Raw genomic sequence first — 15,284 nt, forward strand, 5'->3', positions numbered from 1 at the left:
AAGACATGATTCCCTAGAAAAGACAATAATGCTGGGAAAAGCAGAAGGGAGTAGAAAACGAGGAAGGCCAAACAAGAGATGGGTTGATTCCATAAAGGAAGCCACAGACCTGAACTTACAAAATCTGAGCAGGGTGGTTCATGACAGATGCTCTTGGAGGCCACTGATTCATAGGGTCGCCATAAGTCGTTATCGACTTGAAGGCACATAACAACAACAAAATAAACCCAGCCGGTTGATGCTGCTTGAAGGGCCAAGAGAGAAAAATAAAAGGGGGAGGTGAAGGGCAAACATCAGCACTGGGTACTGCCAGTTTACTGTGGCCCTCACAGCTGCCAAAGGATGCCAGGTGCTGATGCCAGCCTTGCTTTGAGGGATTAATCACTGCAATTAATTGATCAGTATTTAGACTGAACTAACCTTCTGTTATAAAAGGTCCATTACCTCTCGTTTTGCTGTTACCAAGGAGTTTTTCCTATCTATACTTTTAAAACTTTTATCATCTTAATTCTCGTCTTGCTCCTTCATACGTCTCTGCTCTGATCGGCTCTCTCATTCTTTACATCAGGGCTTGCCAAACTTAAGCCTGTCTGTCCATTTGGATGTTTGAGCTTCTCCCAGGCATTTTAGTATTTAGTATTTTAATATGTGTTTTTGTCTGTCTTAAAATGTTTACAATTTTGAAATTTGGATGTAGTTTTAAAATTGTTTAAATATGTGTTTCAATTGTAGATGGAAGTTTTAGTTTGTACACCGCCCAGAGAGCTTTGGCTATGGGGCGGTATAGAAATTTAATAAAATAAATAAATAAAAATAAATTGAGCGAGTGCTGTGGCCACCACCTGCTCTGGCCACTTCTCTTCCCCCAGATCAGCCACCCTTCAGACTTAGCTTTTCCAAAGGGGTCTCAGTGAAAGTCAGAGCCAGTAGACCTCATCTGAGCTTTGAAAAGCACAGAGCTGAAAGAGGAAGTGGGAAAGAGCGTCCCTCTTCCAACTTCCTCTTTCAGCTCTATGTACTTTCCAAGGGAGAAAAAGGAAACCACACTCATGACCAAGGGGCAGCGAGAGTGCGGGGGCTCAAAGGCTGTGTGGGTGCTAGGGGAGACCTCAAAAGCACCATTGTGACTGGCAACACATTGACAACCCGTGCTCTTCATTCTGCTCATCTTAAGCTTTTGGATGGACCTTCTTTCAACTGCACTCCGTGCCCCCTTCAGCCGATTGGCTTTTATATGCCTGGGCATTTTGGTCTTTTAACAAATAAATAGTTAAATGTTAAAAGGTATATCCTGCTTTTCCACCACATGATGCTCAACACAGTCAAACACAAAAGAACCATCCAAACATAAAAAACAGGTAGGTAATAACTTCAGTAGAAATGAATGAACAAACACACAGCAGTTGAACACACTGCAGTATTCAGTGGTCATAACCATCAGCTTATGAACCCAAAGGCTAGTCTGGATAAAATTGCCTTTGCTAGACTACGGAAAGGTCAGGGGAGGGGCTAGATGGGCCCTCCTTGGGAAGGAGTTCCAGAGCCCAGGAACAGCCAACCGAGAAGGCCCTCTATTGGTGGGACAGAAAGAACAGCCTTTCCCAAAGGGTAGGCTCTGTGGGAGAAAACTGTCTTCCAGATAACTTAGTCCCAGGTTGATAGTGCTTTGGAGGACCTAACCAACACATTGAATGGTTAAGTGGAAACAGGGCAATAGCCAGTGAAGCTGTCTGAACATGTGAGCCACATCCACATCTATTTGGGCCCCAGTAAATAGTCTTGACTGCATCCTTCAAACTCAGTCCCATGCAGGGTGTGTCACAGCCATCCAAATGAGATGCAGCCAAGGCAGCCTTGGTCAACCTAGTCCCCTCAACACGTTTTGGACTACAAACTCCCATCAGCCCCAGCCAGCAATGCTGCGCAGCCTTATAGTTCAAAACATCTTGAAGGGCACTGGGTTGGGGAAGGCTGCCATAGGGCAACAGGAGCCACCCATTACCATCTTCTGGAGCTGGTCCTCCAAGGCCCAGAGCCATTAAGTGCCATCTGAGCCATGCGGTCTTGAACGTTTCCAATATCAATAGCATTAAAAGCCACAGTTCGGTCTAGCAGAACCAACAGGGACGTACTCTCCATGCACACTGCTCAGCATAGATTGTTCACCAAAATGGCTGAAGCCATCTCTGACCCATAACCAGGCCTGCAGCTCGATTGAAATTGATCTAGATCAGGGATAGCCACGGTGGTGCCCTCCAGCTGCTGCTGAGGTTCCAGCATGGGCAATGGTCAGGGATGATGGGAGTTGTGAGTCCAGCAACCTCTGGAGGACCTAAGATTCCCTAGTCCTGATTTAGGGTACGATTCTTGCTTTGACTGTGAGAGGTTCTGGGTTCAAGTCCCAGATAAGCCCATGAGCTCCCTCGGGGGGGGGAGTTGGGGGCTATAGCTCAGCAGAGGAGCACATGGTTTGCCCAAAAAAGGTCACAGGTTCAACCCCCATCATCTCCAGATAGGGCTGCAAAAGATCCGCCCTGAAAGCTTGCAGCGCTGAGCAAGATGGATCAATGGCCTAACTCCCACCTAAAATAGGCTTCTATGTTTCCCGAAGCATCAAGCAGCAGATAATGGGAAGGACACCTGCTGGGATTCCTGAAGAGCTACAACAAATCATAGGATTTAAGATCATCTGCCTCAGGTCTCCTCTGCATGCCTGGAGTGAAAGATGTTAGACTGACAAGCATGCGGGAGAGCCTTTTCAGTGGTGGCCCCCAAGCTTTGGAATACCCTACCCCAAGAAGTCTGCTCTGCTCACTTCCTGATGGCTTTCCAGAGACTTCTGAAAACGATCTTGTTCCAGAGAGCCTTTGGGATGGAATGAAGGTAGAGCCTGACACTGATTTTATGCCTTCTACGTTTTTACCTCAGTAGTCCCTTCAGTACCACTACCTATATATGCATGTGTATGTATGTATATATATTATTTTATATGTATATATGTATTATAATTGCATTGTATGTATTGTAATTTATTTTAATGTTTTTGTGATTTTTTTATGTGTACAATTTTATTATGTACATGCTTGATTTGATTGTAAGCTGCCTGGAGTGCCCTATTATAGGGTAGAAGTATGGGATAGAAATATTTTAAATAAATAAATAATAGGGGACATTACTGGGCTAGGCAGACCAGCAGCCTGACTCTGTATAAAGCAGCTAGTTCACCGATGCATTTTGTAGTTGATGCAATACACATTGCAAACAGGGTTTCATCAAACTGGACAGATTCACCTCATCAGAACAGAGGACGCTGCCTTCTAGTGAGTCAGACCATTGATCTATCCAGCTTAATATTGTCTATACTGACCGGCAGTGGCTCTCCAGTTTCTGCTGGAGTACATTCTCAGCCCTACCTGGAGATGCTGGGGACTGGACCTGGGGCTTTCTGCATGCAAGGGAGATGGCCTACCACTGAGCAATGGTCCTTCCCTTCTCAAACTGGATCGGAACTGCTATCATGGAAGTGAAACAGACACTGAATTCACATCTCTCTTAGCTATTCAGAGGGGAACTTTATATGGAAGACGTCCATCTCGAGAACAGCTTCTGCTGGGCATCCGAAGAAGGCACTGCTGTGTCATGTTTAAAGAAGCACACACAGACTCACACAGAGTACAGCAAGGGTCACTGAACAACTTCTCTTTGGTCTGGAGCAAATGAGTAGGATTATCACAACAGGGGAAAAGGCTTTTATAGAGAAGTTAACGACCATCAGAAGTTCAAGAATGGCCAACAGCACCATCTGGGGGAAGGAAAGGGTTACACACACAGAGGATGCTTAAAAAGGAGAACGGAATGTTTTTATCATCATACTTCAGTTCCCGGAAAGTTCTCTCAAGTGGCCATTTAATTACAAAACACTAAAATCACAGTTTAGAAAATATTTGACACAAGTTGTATTAGAGCCTTCAGAGAATGTCTACTTAAAGTAGTATTTCAGCACCAAAAACGGGCAGTTGAACTGATATGTTTATATACAGGATACATCAAAAATCTTAAAATGCTTATTTATAATGAAATCTATACAAAAAAAAAGTTAAAAACCTGTTCCAATATACAGTTCTCTTTTCTTTCTTTTTTTAAAAAAGCACTGTCTTCATCACTAAGATGTACAGACTTTTTTTTTTTTTTAAACTCTGGTTGATTTAGCTATCGCAAACCCCCAATGTGTTATTTGTTGTGCAAACAAAACAGATAAGGCTGGAAAGGATCACCTCAAGAACAAAACTATAAAAAAGTCAGTTTTTTTAAAGCTTCCTAACAGTCATAATTTCCTTAAAAAAAAAAAAACACCAAAAAAAGCATGTTACGTATAACAGAAATTTCTGAATGCTGCAACCCACAAGAGAGTTCATATCTTGGATTATCAATGCCCTTGTTCTGAACAAATCTTTTTTTGAAGTTGAGATATATTTCTCCCATCCTGCAGCTTAAAGATTAAACCGTGTTGTTTGAGAAAAGTCTAAGATTACTGGGCTTGTTTAACAGGACCCAGGACCATCAGCTAGAATTCTCTTTCAGTTTTTATACTTAAATAAATAAAAATATCACCAATGTGGGACTATTTCATCTGTGCATGACAGAGAAATGCTTTCTTGATGTCTGGCCAGTAAGAGGATCTCCTCGCAGTATGTTTTCCCCAACGATCCCAAGTATTGCTGGACAATAATGGTTCATTTCTGTTGTTTTTTTTTAAAAAAAGAGCCAATCTTCTTAAGCTTATTTAAAAACAAAACAAAAAAATTGGCACATTAGTGCAGGGAAGCCACCTCAACGCACTTGACAAAACTTCTTAGATGCTTTCCCAGCACCAAAGGACCAGGCGTGCTAATTTTTTTTTAAAAAAAAAAATTACAAACATTTCCTTGTGATGGAGTTTCATTCAACTGCAAACACAGATCGCTGCTGATGTTTTCAAACGAGGTTTTAGCAGCTAGTCCAGAATATTGTCGCAACTCCACCCCCCCAAGCACACTTCAGCACACCTTTAAAAATAAAATAAAACCGCTGCATGTTTTTTGTCTTCTTTGCTCGAAGAAAATACATTCCCACTGTCGTACGCTTACTGCAGCATGGCAGCACCACCTCCCTCTGAAATTGTTTCATGACCGCACCACGCCAATACTGTCTCACCGACGCTTGGCGCATCCCCCGAATGCCTCTGACAGGCAAAGTGCTTCTGAAGAATAATACAAGGGCCTCTTCGACACAAGCAGCCGACTTCCTTTTGTTTCTAAAGTGCACGCCTGCGGCCCAGATGCGCTACGATTGTTCGGAACTCTGCATCGGGCTGGGCTCAGTTCCTTCCTCGTTGCTGCTGTCGACGTCCTGTTCCATCACAGTCTCCTCATCGTCGAGGCGTTGGCTGGTGAAGTTGTTGAGCTCAAGGAGGCCGCTGGGCTCTACAACCACGTTGGAGGTGGAATGACATGCCACGGAATACTGAGGGATCGTCTGAAAAAGGAGGAGGGAGACCGCGTGTTATTGGAGATTGGTCACAAAGGAAGAGACTTCTCTCGACAGAGCAAACAAATGGGAAAAGGGCAATCCTCTATACACCAGGCTCCCCCCCCAAAACAGGGCCTTTCAGATGTCTTGGACTACAATTCTCATCAGCCCCCAGCCAGCCAGCACAGCACAGACAGAATCACATCGCCCTCTGTGTGGCTCAACCTTGGAAGCCCCAATGGCTTGTACGCTTCAGGAAATGGAAATGCTGTCCAGGTCCTGGGAACAAAGTCACCAAGATAAAGCATTAAGGTTTATAATCTCTCTCTGGATAAATATTTGTCTACTGGTCGCCACGCTCTAAGACCCTGGGTTTTGATCATGACGCCGGTGAGGACAGGGCAGTCATAACTGATGGGTGTTTTCCAGCATGGCATGCCTTGCTCAAGGGGACCCATTGTCTCCAGATCTGACCTTCCCAGAGATCCGCAGGGCTTTATGCAAAACTCAGATCCCAAGTGATGCTCCTCTACCTTGAGAGGAGGCAACGAAACAAAAATGTATCTTTGATTGTAACCAGATTGAAGATCTGGTACATTATCTGCTGTTCTGTCTCTTCTACCTGGCGAAAACATCCCTATCAGACTGTTCTCCAGTAACAGACAGGCCAAACTCCCCAGGATGTGGTGGTGGAAATACTGGCTGATATGTCAACTTTACACAGATCATTACATGGCAGCCTGTTTACTAGACTCTTGTTTTGTATTGTTCCAATACATCAATCTAAGATACAGGAGGGCCCTTTACAGCGATTTGCTAATACAGCAGTCTCAATTAGACGCAATTAGACTAAAGCCGGCGCTTGTTCCGCTTTTACGGCAGTTTTCAGGCATCGCACGCCATTCTATTCAATGAGTTCCGCTTTACAGCAGGGGTCCGGAACGTAACCCGCCGTATGAGCGGGGCCCTACTGTACTTTTTTCCCCTTAGTATATGGGCTACCAGAACATGACCCTGCATTTTAAAGGTGATTCTTGTATCTCATACAACCCTGTTTTACCATCAGTACTGGTTTTCTTTCTTTGAATTCAGTGTCGATTTTACTAATCCCCTCTTTCCCATTGTAATGTTCTTTGGTTTTATACAACTGTGACTGTGTTGCCAAGCTGGCTCAGGTATTAACAGTTCTTAGAGGCCCCCAACTTTTTCACTTGCTCATCTGACCCATGTGTACCCTAGGCTAGTCATTTGTGGTGCGCTGGCAGTCTGGAAAAAGAGCTAAAAGCTTTCCCTCACTTACAAAAGCTTCCATACTGGTCTCTTGGGGGAGATTGTCACTCGCCATAGGTGACTGAGCGAGGGGTTATTAACAAGGCAGCCTTAAGGGATCTCCAACAAGGCTTTGCAAATGTGCTTTCTGGCATACAGATATACTGACGTTTATGGGACAGCGGCGGTGAAGTAATATTGCAGGGGTCAGGGGACCTTTTTCAGCCCCCAAAGAGCCACGTTCCCTTCTGGACAACCTTCCAGGGGCCACATGCCAGCAGCGGGCAAGGCCAGAGGCAGACGTTGGTGGAGAAATGAATGTAAGTTTTACCCTGGTACGGTAGGCTAGTTTCTACACATACTCACACACTCCTCTCTATTTTCCATCCAGAGAAGAGGCATTGCTAACATTCAGAGACCCCTTTCTGTCTGGCAAAAACACTTGGCAAGAAGCAAGGCAGAGAGGGAGTGGTCTGGGGAGAGCTCCAAGGGCCAGACAGGAGAGGCTTGGAGGGATGCCCTTGCCCCCATGGGAACACAGGAGGATGCCTTGGTCAGGCCATTGGTCCATCAAGCTCAGTGTCGTCTGCGCTGCCTGGCAGAGACTCTCCAGGGTCTCTGCCAGCGCTATCTGGAAGTGCCAGGGACCTTCTCCATGCGAAGCAGACGCTCTGCCACTGAGCTATGCCCTTTCCCTCTGCCCCATGCTAGACTAGGACAGATTCTCCCTCTTTTCCCTACAGATGGGAACAGAGAAACCTGTAACACTAGCTCATGCTACCTTCTCAGCCCTTCCCTTTTCACAGAAGTGGTTAAATTTGCAGGCACAGGAGACCCTCCGCTGGGCCTGATGCTCCCCACTCCTCCTGTACTGCACCGCCCCATGAGTCTTGGTGCAAATGCAGAAGAGTTCATTTCATCGACGACTTGCTCCCAGTAATGAGCCAGACACATGGGCTCAGGAACCTGAATAAAGCTAGTGGATGCGGCGAGGGACACACAAAGGGGATTAGAGAAATACATGGAGGAGACTATCAATGGCTAGTTGCCATGACTGGAGACAGAGAGCCTCTGAATACCAGATGCTGGGACCAGTAGTCATGTGCTCTTGCTCTCTGGAGAGGATCTGGCTGACCATTGCAGGAAACAGAACGGTGGTCCAGGTAGGTCTTTGGTCTGATCCAGCAACCAGGCTCATCTTATGCTTTAATCGTCACCCAAAACAGAGGCTATGCTTGGGGCAGAGAACGGGTTGGGTTGGCAAGGATGAGAAATCTGCACCCTTCATCCAAGCTTGGAGAAAAGCAGCAATTCCTAAAGGAAGGAGTCATTGCTTTTTATGCGGCAGCAGCTGTACTCTGGAACTCGCTGCCTATTGATATTAAGCAGGCATCATCACTGCACTCTTTTGAGACGCCTATTGAAAACTTCTGTTTGGGGGCACCTATCCAGAAACGTGATTTGGTTGCTTCGGTTCTTAAATTTGCTTTGGATGCTTCATTGCTTTTAGATGTTTTTAACATTTTTTTCAATGTATTGATTTTATTTTTATTTTTTCCCCCACAGAAGTGTTCGCCACTGGGTTCCTTTGGAAGGAAGGGTGGGATATAAATGTAATAAATATATTATTGCTATTATTAACAGTAAAAATAATAATACCGAAATCTTGAGGTATTTTCCCAAGGACCTTTGATGGTCAGTGCGGTAAGGATGAGCCCTGCCCCTTCCTCTTCAAAGTGCTGAGGAAGAGGCAGGGGAAGAGAGAAAAGAGGGACCGGATTGGTGGCAAGAACAAGCATCTGCTGGCCAAAGCCTGTGGAACCCATATATACCCCCAAAGGGTCTTTTTCGTAGCTTACCTGGATCAAGATCTCTGCAGGAATCTCTTCTGCTTTCTTTGGGGAGATATTCTGGATGCGAATGAACTGGCTGGCTGCAGGTGGAGCCACGACAGTCTGTTTCCTCTCTGGCAAAGAAAGCCCGACAGCAGGAGGGCCCGAAGCGGAGTCCAAGCGCTTGGGTTGCTGGAGGACAGACGCAGCCACTGCCGTCGCCGTCCCAACCGTGGCCACCCTCAGCACTGAGGCGGGGTGCACCGATTCTGCTTCGCCGGGCAGGCTGCTGGCAGGAGAAGCCTTGCTGCTGGGTGGGTCCACTAGCATACGGTCGACGCTCGTGTCAATCTGAGCTTCCATCATGGACATTTTCAAAATGTCCGCTACCGCCGTCTTTGCTGACACCTGGGCGGGAAAGAGGTTTGGGAGTGGCGGCGCCAGCTTCGGCACCGAACTGACACTAGCCACCTTGGAGACGGTAGGCGGCTGGTGGCCTTCGAAAGTTATCTTTGTAACAGAGGATCCTTGGGTTATTATGGGCTGGTGCACCTGAAAATTAAAGTTTGGTTTGTGCATGTTACAGAGGCAGGTTGGTTGGACTGATTTTTTTGAAAAATATTGCTCCTATTTAGGGAATAATAACAACAACAACAACAACACAAGCAACACTTTTTATGGGGAAGCAATTTGGAAAGTCAAGATGTTAAGAAGAGACTAATCACTAGCAACATGGTGGTGGGATGATAAGTAAGAGGCCAAAATAAGCTTTCAGACTGCTAGATGACTTGTTTTGGCAACTGTGTCCCAGCAGTCCCGTTTTCCTTTGGGATTTACACCCCCCAAAGCACTGCCCTGTCCGATTCCCCCTCAAAAGGTTCTCTTTCCCCCCACACCCTTCAAGTGTCTATGATCAATACACACTTTTGTTTGCAAATTAATTTTCCTTGGTCCACTTGTGGCTTTGGCCCTACCAAGGAAAATGACATTTGCTCTTCTCGAAGAAAGCAGTTTAGTAAGCCGAGGGTGATGTAAAATGACAAAGGAAGACGTACAATGGAGGTCCTTAGACTGTTGCCAGGTATTCGTCTTCATTTCCCACAGAAATTAAAAAAAGGTACTACGGGGACGGAAATCAATAATTTTATACCTAAAATAAGAGCGAAACAAACAAACAAAAAATTAGGAATTGGTCAATGTAATGGCAGTTGCAAAAGATTTGCATTTACGAAGTGTCTGAATGAACAGAATTGCAAGTCTGATGGCGCTTCCCACCCCCCAACATAGAGACTCCTTTCTTGCATCCAACTCTAACCTTCAGTAAAAACACTGCTAGCATAGTTCAGTTTAAACATGAGCTTAAAATGCTTGACTAGGGCCTCGGCAACTATGGTTCAAACCCCACTCAGCTGTGAAACGCAAAGGGTGACCTATCTCTCACTCTGAGAGCTGAGGCTCAGCAGCAGAGCATCTGCTTTGCATGCAGAAGATCCCAGGTTCAACCCGTGGCATCTCCAGGTGCAGCTGGGAGAGACCCCCCCCGTCTGAAACCCTGGACAGCTGCTGCCAGTCAGTGTAGACAGTGTTCAGCTAGATCAGCCTTTCCCAACTAGTGCACCACCAGATGTTGTTGGACCACAACTCCCATCAGCCTCAGCCAGCATTGCCAATGGTAAGGAAAGATGGGAGTTGTGGTCCAACAACATCTGGTGGCCCACTGGTTGGGAAAGGCTGAGCTAGATGGACCAATGGTCTGGCTCAGTAAGCAGCCGCTTCTTATGTTCTTCCTAACCTACCTCACAGGGCTGTTGTGGAGCTTAAATGGTGAAGGGGGCAACCATCTACACCGGCTTGTGCTCCTTGAAGAAAACAAGTAATAAATAAATAAAACAAAAATAAACTAACAGCATAGGGAAGAGCCCCTGGGAACAGAAGGGGCTACACTGAAACCCCCGGCATTTGCTAGTTATCTCCTGAGTCCTTGCCAAAGCATCAACTTCATCGTAGGCAACAAGTATGAGCGCAATGTGCAAGCCAAAATGGCCCTTTCACAGGAGCAGACACGGTCATTCCCCACCCCCTTGCCCCTGCAGGAGTTCGTTACCTGGCTCACCGGCTGCTTCTCGGAAGGGGCTGAGAGCTGCACTTGGCCCTGGGGGGACTGGACGTAGATCTTCTGGGCTGTGGGCGCCTGCTGCAGCTTGGGCAGCTGCTGGGTGGTCTTGACGGCCAGGACCTGGACCACCGTCTGTTGGGGCTGGGCCACCAAGGTGGGGAGCTGCCTCTCGCGTGCTAACGTGGGGTGGGGAGAGGCCTGCAGGGCATCCAGCTTGGGCTGGGCCGGGTCCTGCGGTAGCGGGGCGAGCTTGTGGTGCCGGATGGAGAGCTGGGGCATCTGCGGTAGCTTGTGGGGGAGCTGCTCCGCCTGCAGGTGGATGGTCTGCTTCTGCTTGGCCTGGAAGCACTGGAGGGTCTTGACCTGCAGCTGCGTCTGCTCCAGCGGCGGCTGGCTCAGCTTCTGCTGCTTCTGCACCAAGGCCGAGCGGTAGAAGAGCCCCGTCTGCGGGTCCAAGGTGTCCATCTCCTCCACCTCCCCTTCCTCCGTCCCGAGGGGCTCGCTGTGCTTGGTGAAGGCCGTGTGGCTGCTGCTCAGGGCCTTGGCGGACACAGGGGAGAGACAGGGGAACACAAGAGGCAGAGGCAAGCGTTTCATTCGTTTGGTTTTTGATTAACAAAACGCGTGTCGCGCTCAACTGCGGCAAAACCCCTAAGCGGTTTACGAGAAACACCAAAACAACCAATGAAAAACAGCTGAAGGCAATGCAAAAGGTTGGAAAGGCAATTTAAAATCGGCAGTAAACGAAAAAGAAATTAAACCGCATCAACATCTGCGTGTCTGGATGGGCTCGCCTAAAGAGAAATGCGCTAAGCAGGCGCCGAGACACAAATGCAACATCCCAAGACCAACACAAGAGCAGGTGATGGAGTGGGGATTAGGGACACAGACAGCTGTCTTATACAAAGGCACACCATTGGTCCATCTACCACAATACTGTCTACCCTGACCGGCAACAACTCTTCAGAGTTTCAGGCAGGGAATCTCTCCCAGCCCTACCTGGAGATGACACTGGGGACTGAACCTGGGACCTTCTGCATGCAAAGCAGATGTTCTGCTACTGAGCTACCGCCTCTCTCAGGGGAAAGTGTGGCTGAAGTGGCAGCATGGGGCTTTGCAGAGGTCCAAATCCCCACTTGACGATGAAACTCATCGCCGTACCAACCTCATAGGGTTACAGAGAGGATAACATGGGATTTGGGATGTGTGGGCAGGGCCACATGCACGCTGCCTTGATCTCCCTGGAAGAAGAGGCAATAAGCAATCAGAATAAAGAAAGAAAACTAGGAAATACAAGTTTGGAGCTACTGCATTTGTGGAATGGCAGGAGTGCCTTGCAATTTGAGGGTGGGACTGTCCCTCAGCAACAGAGCACAGGCTTGGCACGCAGGAGGCCCCACGTTCAAACCCTGGCCCTCTCCAGCTTAAAGAATCAGGTAGCAGATGATAGGAAAGGCCCCTCTCCACCTGAGACCCTGAAGAGCCATGGGGAGGGCACAGCACGACGGACTGGAGAGACAAATAGCCTGGCCATGGTGTAAAGGTAGCTGCCCAACTGGGAAGAATCCCATGTGGCAAGTCCAGCATATTTATCGACTGAAATATTTAGCACCTCCATTTTCATAAAATATATCAAGGCGGTGCGCAACATACAAATAAAAATCAGTAAAAGGATCTGTAAAACCGGGCTAAGTTCAAGGTTCTAGTCTTGGTGTACAAAGTCCTATACAGCTTGGGACCAGAATACCTGACAGTTCATCTTACCCCTTATACACCCAGTCAATCACTGCGCTCTGCAAGTGAGGGCCTCCTGCAGATACCGTCTTATCAGGAGGTCTGTTCTGTACAACATAGGAAATAGACCTTTAGTGTAGTGGCACCTACCTTGTGGAATTCCCTCCCCTTAAATATTAGGCAGGTGCCATCTCTGTTATCTTTTTGGAGCCTACTGAAGACCTTCCTCTTTCAACAAGCCTTTTAAGCAGAGACCTTATCCCAGTCTGCGTCTGTGTTGGAATTGCTTTCTAATATGTTTTTAAACTGCTTTTTAAAAACAGATGTTTTTAAAGCTTTTTTAAAAATGTTTTTAAAGATGTTGTGTTTTAGTATCTTTTAAAGTCTGTTTTTATGATGTTTTAACGTGTTTTTAGTGCTTTTGTTTGCCGCCCTGGGCTCCTACTGGGCGGAAGGATGGGATACAAATCTAATAAAGAAATAATAATAAATAATAAATACAAACCATGAACAAGACAGCAGTAAACGCTGGCAGGTTAAAAACGAAACAATGCATATGATGAAGGCCTATCTAAACAATACCAATTTCAGATAATGTCTGAAGGGAGAGTTCCTGCTGAACCTCTATTGGCAGAGAACTCTACAGGGCAGGGCCTGCCATATTAAAGGCTCCGTCCCTGGTGGAGGCCAACCAAACCTTAGGGGCTATGTGGGGAATCACCAGAGATGCCCCATTACAGGATATCAGGGATCGAGGTGGAAGAAAGACGGTCCTTTGTGAATTGACACTAGTGGCTCGCGTTGGATTACCGCAGGGGAGACTCCGGTTCAACTCCCAGCTCAGCCATGAACTTCATGCCCTTGAGTCAGTCATTTTATCTCTCATCCCAGCCCATCTCAGAGGAGTAGTTGAAAGGATGAAATGCAAGGGGGTGGGTAGGGGAACAAAGAGCATCTACATTGCTGCCCCAAACTCTTTGGAGACAGGGCAGGTTTATTATTTATGTTATGCCTTCACTCTGCATGACCCTTTACAGAATACAAGAGAATCATAGAATCACAGAATAGTAGAGTTGGAAGGGGCCTACATAAGACCATTGAGTCCAACCCCCTGCTGAATGCAGGAATCCAAGAGGACAGGTTCCTGTCCCAAGGAGCTTACAATCCAGCATTTGACACAAAAGAAACAGACGGATCATGTGACCACTTTATCCATTACATTTCTATCCCGCCCTTCCTCCCAAAGGAGCCTAGGATGGGAAAAACACAAACAATTAATATGTCTAAAAATAATCCCAACACAGGTGCAAGCTGGGAAGAACCTTTACTTAAATGTCGCTTTGGCTTCACTTATTTAATAATACTAATACTAATGATAGCAGCAGCTAGATCCTAATTTTTTTTAAGGTAATAACCAGCACCTTGAATTGCACTTGGAAACAAACTGGCTGCCAGTTCAACTGTCCAATCGTCTCATCCTTTATAAGATTAAGGATTGTTGGCAGAGGAAAGGCTTTGGTAGGCGCCAAAAACACAACAGAGACAGCGCCTAATATTTAAAGGGAGGGAATTCCAAAGCGTAGGTGCCACTACATTAAAGGCCCAATTCCTATATTGTGCGGAACGGACCTCCTGATAAGATGGTAACTACAGGAGGCCCCCACCTGCAGATTGCAGGGAATAAGTGGGTATATAAGGGTAAGATGATTGTACAGCTGGATTGGCAGCTAGTTTGTTTTCTAGTGCAATCTAAGGTCCTGGCTATTACCTTAAAACCACTTAGGATCTAGCTACTAGAAAGACCATTTCTCCTTGTGCTGAATTTGCCTTTCCTTTAAAATCAGCTGTTGCCATTGTCTCCTCAGGCACAGATGGGGGCAATGTACTGCTTTCAGTGCCTTGCTTAGGCGAGCGACATGCGGTTTTATTTTTTACATCTGTTTTAAACCTGCAGATTTTATCTATACTTCGATAAACTGTATATCTACTAGTTTTTTGAAGTACGCTTTTATCGGTATTTTATTATGAATACTTTATATTGCTTTATGTAAACCACTTCGGGGTTTCCATTGATTAAGGAGCATATAAATCTTGTTTAAAAACATGTGGAAGAGCACTCTCGCTTTGACAGCCCCCCCAATGACGTGTCCCAAGAGGCTAGGGGTCCTCTTCCTCTCTTTCTCCCCGTGTGTGCCACTGGCAACTGAAGACGTAGACACCATATATTTGAAAGCACATTGCTTTCCCCACAGAACCCTGGGAACTGTGGTCCAGCGCTCACGGAGCTACCATTCCCAACATCCTTTACAAGCTATAGTTCCTGGGGGAAAGTCATGTGCTTTCAACGTCTGGTGTGGACGCAGCCATTGGATTCTGCTGCTGCTTAATTTAACTTGCTGTTTGTTAGTTTGGGCGCTTTTGCATTCTTGCACTTAAACTTTAGCAAGGTCTTCTGATAACCCGCTGTTATTTTGTGGACGTCAACTCCCATCAGCCCCAGCCAGCATGGCCAACGGCGAGGGAGGAGGGGAGCTGCTGTCCATCATCTTCTAGATTTCCTCCAGGGCAGAAATCAGCATGCATGACCATCAGAATGTCCAATTTTTGCAGTTAGCCACAAATCCTCACTAAGGAGGAACTGAAACTATCCCTGGCATCTCCAAGAAGGGCTGGAAAAAAAGGAAACCCCAAAGAGCCACTGCTGGTCGCTGTAGACAATACTGAACTGGGTGGACCAATGATCTGACTCAGTATAAGCAGTAGAATAGCAGCAGATCCAGAAGTGCAGAGTCCCTCCATGTTAGTCACAGCCACGCCCCCCCCTT

General features: G+C 46.6%; 1 protein-coding gene across 6 annotated transcripts in view; it reads right to left on the reverse strand.

Moving 5' to 3' along the window:
- Window positions 1-3,369: 3,369 nt before the first annotated feature.
- The window catches only part of EMSY (EMSY transcriptional repressor, BRCA2 interacting), a 53,196-nt gene continuing 41,281 nt past the window's right edge, over window positions 3,370-15,284 (reverse strand). For 3 of the 6 annotated variants that reach the window (XM_061629038.1, XM_061629039.1, XM_061629043.1), the window contains 3 exons: window positions 10,714-11,265; window positions 8,637-9,161; window positions 3,371-5,514 (listed from right to left, as the gene is read on the reverse strand). In XM_061629038.1, the coding sequence (XP_061485022.1) occupies window positions 5,323-5,514; window positions 8,637-9,161; window positions 10,714-11,265 (1,269 nt within the window). In that variant the 3' untranslated portion in view covers window positions 3,371-5,322. Of the gene's footprint in view, window positions 5,515-8,636; window positions 9,162-10,713; window positions 11,266-15,284 lie in introns of all 6 variants that reach the window. The other 3 variants (XM_061629040.1, XM_061629042.1, XM_061629041.1) reach the window with 2 other exon arrangements.

Source organism: Rhineura floridana, chromosome 5 (assembly GCF_030035675.1).
Source record: "Rhineura floridana isolate rRhiFlo1 chromosome 5, rRhiFlo1.hap2, whole genome shotgun sequence".
In the NCBI taxonomy this organism is placed as follows: domain Eukaryota; kingdom Metazoa; phylum Chordata; class Lepidosauria; order Squamata; family Rhineuridae; genus Rhineura; species Rhineura floridana.